This window comes from Habropoda laboriosa, unplaced genomic scaffold (assembly GCF_001263275.1).
Source record: "Habropoda laboriosa isolate 0110345459 unplaced genomic scaffold, ASM126327v1 scaffold78, whole genome shotgun sequence".
Lineage (NCBI taxonomy): Eukaryota > Metazoa > Arthropoda > Insecta > Hymenoptera > Apidae > Habropoda > Habropoda laboriosa.
Window position 1 is genome coordinate 617,268 of NW_017100180.1, and position 6,257 is coordinate 623,524.

At 28.5% G+C, this 6,257-nt stretch overlaps 1 protein-coding gene across 1 annotated transcript in view; it reads left to right on the forward strand.

Moving 5' to 3' along the window:
• The window catches only part of LOC108579011 (maternal protein tudor), a 12,574-nt gene extending 6,443 nt beyond the window's left edge, over window positions 1–6,131 (forward strand). Inside the window, 6 exon segments of the mRNA XM_017942438.1 lie at window positions 6–73; window positions 1,723–1,887; window positions 2,292–2,449; window positions 2,600–4,977; window positions 5,035–5,211; window positions 5,500–6,131. Of these exon segments, the coding sequence (XP_017797927.1) occupies window positions 6–73; window positions 1,723–1,887; window positions 2,292–2,449; window positions 2,600–4,977; window positions 5,035–5,211; window positions 5,500–6,131 (3,578 nt within the window).
• The last annotated feature ends 126 nt before the right edge of the window (window positions 6,132–6,257 follow it).

Below are 6,257 nucleotides of genomic sequence, written 5' to 3' on the forward strand. Positions count from 1 at the left end.
CTATATTCAACTTCCTTCAGCTGCTGCATGTGAAAACATGATTGACACATACATGACCGACAAAAATCCCAAGGTATGTTTTGCACAAGTAGATTTAATTATGTTATTAATAAACGTATAATTATATTATTTCTAATTATACTTGCAATTATGGTATAATAGGTGCATAGGCTTAACTTTAACCATTCAATATGAATGTTATTACATGATAAATTTTATGTATGAAATATTGTATAATTTTATGTACAATATTAGGAACTATTAATTGAAAATTAATTTATATAAAAAAGTATCTATTCTTCATTAGTAATAATTATTATTGTTTATGTTGACACAGTCTTTGAAATATTAAGTTTTAAAGATTTATAAAAAAAATGAAAATAGTATATTGTTATGCTATATAAATTTAACACAATTAATTCATAACAGTTTAAATAGCATATGTTTTGCTATGCAAATTACGAAAAATATATTATCATTGCTGTTTCTTTATATAATTATTAATTTATTTGGTTATGAACAAAGTATATATTTATAACTTTAAAAAACATAATTTTTACTACAATTGCAATTGCATCTTCACTGTTATATATTTTTAGCAGTGTTATAAACAAGATTGCAATAACAAACTAATTTTTCAACTAACAGAAACTGATATAAAAAATGTATGCAGTTGAAATAATGATCTCTTACTAATCCTTACATACAATTCTAATCATATAATATTTCTTGCATTCCATTGCACGATGTATGGTATTAATAACTTAATCAGTAAAGTATATTTTCCCTGTGCTGTACTCACTTTTCTCCTACCACATTGTGTTAAGTATACTTGATATGTTTATACATTGATTGTAAGCAATGATGTCCCTGCCATTTTGCATTTTGACTTGTAACTTTTAAATGAAATTTATTTCATAAAGTAATGAGGTATTTTTCTTTCCTTTTATTCAGTATTACATTTTATAGTATTGTATTCAGTATTTTTATTGTCTTGTATATTCATTATTTGATTATTAAAATACTTTTATTAAAATAAATACAAAAAGTAGTTTACATATTTGGTAGTAAATAAAATCGAAGTTCATTTTAAAATTAGGTTTCTTTTGAAAATTTTATTCATAATATTATAGATATTAATTTAGGTAGAATTAATCCATGACTCTAGCAGTTTTCTTGTATTTAAAATTTTTAACGTTTAATAATTTTACAGTAATATGCATTTAGATATTTTAAAATTTAAACATCGTTATTTTAAGTAATAAACTTTATTGATATTATCTTATTTTAAAAATTTATATTTTTGATATATTTCTGCATTTTTACTTATGTAATATGTTTATATATTTTATTATATTAATAGTCAAATACCTTATGTTATATCTAACATTGCATGTTTTAAATTGTTTATATATATATTGCATATGTGTACTAAATAATTTACGTAATTTCCGACGTTTTACACTAATCAAAACAAAATTATTTCAATAGTCAATATATTTTTGCTTACATATTAAGTTTTAATTTATATAGTAATCTGCAAACATTTTAGTTTGAAATTAATTTCTTATTAGGAGATTTTTAATTAAAGATTATTAAAGAAAAAAGCAATATGAAATTGATAATATTACAAACATTTTCAAATTCCAAATTTTTTTATACATGGTTATATACAAATATTTAAGTGAATAATATTGGTAAGGATAAGTATGGCAATGGCAGGTGATGCAACAATTATCAACCCATGAGATATGCCTAGGCACAGGTTGTTTGGTTTATTCAAATGGAGTTTGGAGACGAGCTGTAATCAGTAGCCATTCACAATCCACAGGCTTTGATGTAAAATTCATTGATACTGGAGTGTATGATGAAATTTTCTCAGATAGCGTGAGTTTTTCAAAAAGAACGAGCTCAACCTACATGCTAGATTCATTGCATTTATAAATGACATAATATTATTGCTTGGAATCGGAGTTACTTAATACCATACTTGCTGCATTGAAGAATTTTATTGCAATGATGTTATATTCATTTTAGATAATTAAAAATTTATAGTAGAATTCAATTTTTTAAACTTGTATTAAAACTAATTATTAATCTTTTAAGCATAAATCTTAAAACTAATATTATATTGCTTTATTTATTAGTACTAAGCAGAATGCTTGATTAAGTACTTAAAATATTTAATATGATATAGTATTTATTACAATAAACACACTGTTATATTATTTGCTTTTATATTATTTTTATTTAAGAGGGATATGCGTTGTTAACAAAGATTATCTATTTAGGTTCTAGCTTTACCAGGAGAACTCTCAGTAATGCAGAATCAGGCTGTTGAATGTTCCCTTGTATATGAAACGTCTACTCCTGAAACAAATATTAAATTGAAAGAATATGTTGAAGGAAAAGAAGTAATTGTATATGTTGATGAAGTTGATAACAACAGGTAAAGTTAATTTTTAATTATATACTGTCATTGAAATGTACTTTTGACCTCTACTCTGTGTAGAGTGTTAAAAAACTGTTTCTATAAATCTACTTCAGTTATGACTTTGTTTACTTCGTTTATTTATATGAAATTTATTTACTTTTACAGACTCATTGTAAAATTGTTTGATTTATCTGGTAATAAAATAAACATTTTTGAGGATTCAGATGAAAAAATATCACCAATATGTCCAATGCCTATTCTAAGTTCTACTCATAAAGTATCAGTATCATATGCTGATCATTGTGCTAATATCTGGCTACAACGTAATACAGAATATGCTTTAGACAAGGATTTAACTGAAGCACTTGATAAGTATTATTCTATGTCTGGAGAATTAGCAGAACCAAAAGTAGATCTTTTATGTGCTGTTAAAAGTGTAGATAATCACTGGTATAGAGCTAAGATCATAAAATGTTCAGAAACTGGAATTTATGTAAATTTCATTGATTATGGCAATAATGAAGAAGTTACTCCCGACGTAGTAATGGTTTTAGATTCACAATTTTTTGCACCGCATCAGTTAGCTGTTAACGTGTCACTACCAGTGACGCTTAATGGTACAATATCTGAACAATTAAATGTACTACAAAATTATTTATCAAACAGAGAACTTACTGCTGTTTTTTACAATATAAATAAAAAGTGGGTAGTAGAATTATTACATGAGGGAGAAAAAATCAGTGACAAGTTTCGTTCGTTCAATTCAGCATCGCAAGAAATATCTGGAACAAGGCAACCTCAAATTCACAACATAACAGTCGGCTGCAAATATGATGTATATGTATCTCATGTGGATTCGCCTAGTCAGTTCTGGCTTCAGTATGTAGACGATGCTGTAAATCTTTCGAATAAGCAAAAAGAACTGCAAGCTCAAGCCCCTACATTTTCACAAATAGATGGAATATTAGAAGAAGGAAGTCTGTGTATTGCTGTGTACACTATTGATAATTTATGGTATAGAGCACAGGTACTTGATGCTGACGAAGATATTACAACAGTTCGATTTATTGATTACGGAAATACAGATGTTATTGACAATAAATCTGGAAATATTCGACAGATACCAGATTCATGGAAAGAAATAAAAGAATATGCAATCAAATGCAGATTGGATGTTATTCCTGTAGATACAGAAGATTGGAATGTTACAACTTGTGAGAAATTTGAAAATTTAGTAACATCTGTTGACTCGATACAGGCAGTAGTAGTAGCAAATAGTGCCCCAAAACGGGTAGATTTGTTAATAAATGGTAAAAGTGCTAGTGAAACATTAGTCGAAGATCATCATGCTGTAAAGGTTCATACTGAAGAAGAATTAATAGATGAAATAGTTGATCTTGAATTGGATCCTCATTCTGCTTTTGTGAGTCATATTAACTCCCCTAATGAGTTTTGGGTTCAGGAAGAAAAATCTGTTGGCGATCTAGAAATAATGACTGACAGATTTATTGTAGCACATATGTTCCCTAAAGTTGATGAGATTAAAGAAAATTTACTATGCGTTGCTAAGTATCCTGAAGACGAAGCTTGGTATAGAGCACGCGTTTTATCACACAGTGATAATGCAACACGCGTTATATATATTGATTATGGAAATTCAGCTACCTCAACTGAAATACGTGCTATACCTGCAGATCTTGCAAACATACCTCCTTTATCAAGAAAATGTCACTTAACTATGCCAGAAGGAATCACTGAATGGTCACAAAAAGCTTGCGAAGAATTTATAAAATTAGCAGCTGATGGAGCAACAATATTTTTGTTAGATGTGTTGAAAGAAGATGAAACATCATTGGTGAAATTAACATTAGATGGTAAAAATGTAACAGACATACTTGCAAACTTCTGTGAATGTTACCTGCCGATCATAGAAGAACGATTACCTCCTTTAGGTGAAGAAAATTCACCGAACGTATTTATTAGTCATATCAATTCTCCTGATGAATTCTGGATTCATACCGAAAGCAGCATCACAGACTTGAACATGATGTCAGAAAGATTACAAGCAGCTCCCAGTTTCCTACCATTAAGTACATTTGAAATTGATACTATTTGCGTTGCAAAGTATTCAGTAAATAACCAGTGGTGTAGAGCTAAAATTCTTTCGCATTCTGAACATGGTACTGAAGTTCTATATATAGATTATGGCCATACAGGGATTACAAACGAAGTACGGATGTTACCAGTAGATATCATTAATATTCCTCCTTTGTCGAAACGTTGCGCTCTGCAAAAACCAGATACCATAAATAATTGGTCGTCAGATGTTTGTAGAAAGTTTGAAAGTCTTTCTGCAAATGGAAAAACAATGTTTCAGTTTGAGATTCTTGATGACACTAACGATCCTATATATGTTCAATTAAATTATCTTGGAAAAAATATTGTTGACACTATAGAACAATTTCCTAAAAATATATCTCAGGATGCCACGATAAAAGAAGAGGAAGATTTATGCAAAAATGGAGACATAAATATAGAAAATTGTGAAGAAATTATAAAAACAGAACAAGTTGAAACTGAGGGGGAAGTCACTTGTGAAGAATATGATGCGGATGTAAGTGAATCTTCAAAAAATATTGAAAGCCCAAATCAAGAATTAAAGGAGGACACAAGTAATTTAAGTACCAGCTCCATTTTAGAACTTAGTGTAGATGAAATAGTCCAAAATATGAAAGTAGATGAACCAGAAGATGAGGAAACATTTAGAAATCATAATAGTACTATTGGATCTAACGAAAAGGACGATATTGATAAAGTAGCGGAAGATATAGAACATTTAGAAATACAAGCTGAAACGCAAACATGTGGCAACCAAAATGAAGTACAAGAAATAAAAGTTGATATAGAAAGTAATGAAGAACATATTGAAATAAAAACTGTGAAAGAAGAAGTTTTATCAGAAGCAACAGAAAAAATGACATTGAATACAGTTCCAGTCTTGTTAGATGTTGAAAATCCTGTGAAAAATACTGAAGAAGAAGAAGAAAATGATATAATAAAATTAGAAACACAAATATCTAATAATGAAATGGAAGTATGTGAACCAAATACAAACATCCAATGTTGTGAAAAGCTTAAAGAAGAAAATACATCACAATCAGCAAAATCTTCAAGTGAGCAATCTGCAGAAGTAGTAGAAGAAATTGTGACAAACAATACTTTTATAAATGTTCTAACAGAAGAAATTAGCATTTCAAGTACTAATCAAGAAGAAAATCGTGGTACTGAAAATTGTAAAATACAAGACACTAATAAAGTAAATGTTAGCATACCGGATTCTAAGGATAACTCTGAAGTAAAAAGTGTGCATGAAAAGATATTTTCAGAGTTACAATCTGTAGAAGTAGCAAGCAACGAATGTAAAATTACCGATACGCAGCAAGATACAGTTTCATTAATTGATAAAGTAAATGTTAGCATAATAGATCCTAAGGATAACTCTGAAGTAAAAAGTGTGGATGAAAAGATATTTTCAGAATTACAGTCTGTAGAAATAGCAAGCAACGAATGTGAAATTACTGATACACAGCAAGATACAGTTTCATTAATTGATACAACAATTCATGTAAAGATTAATGAAAACAATGATGCAAAAAATTCTTTCCAGGTCGAAAGTGTCCCTACAACGTTAGAATGATTATGCACAAAGACTGACTTCGTATTTGAGCATACTTTTTAAATGATATTGAAACTGCGTCTTCAAAATGGATGTTATTTACTTTTTCAAAGAAATCTGTATTTCATTTAAAAATATTTTATTATA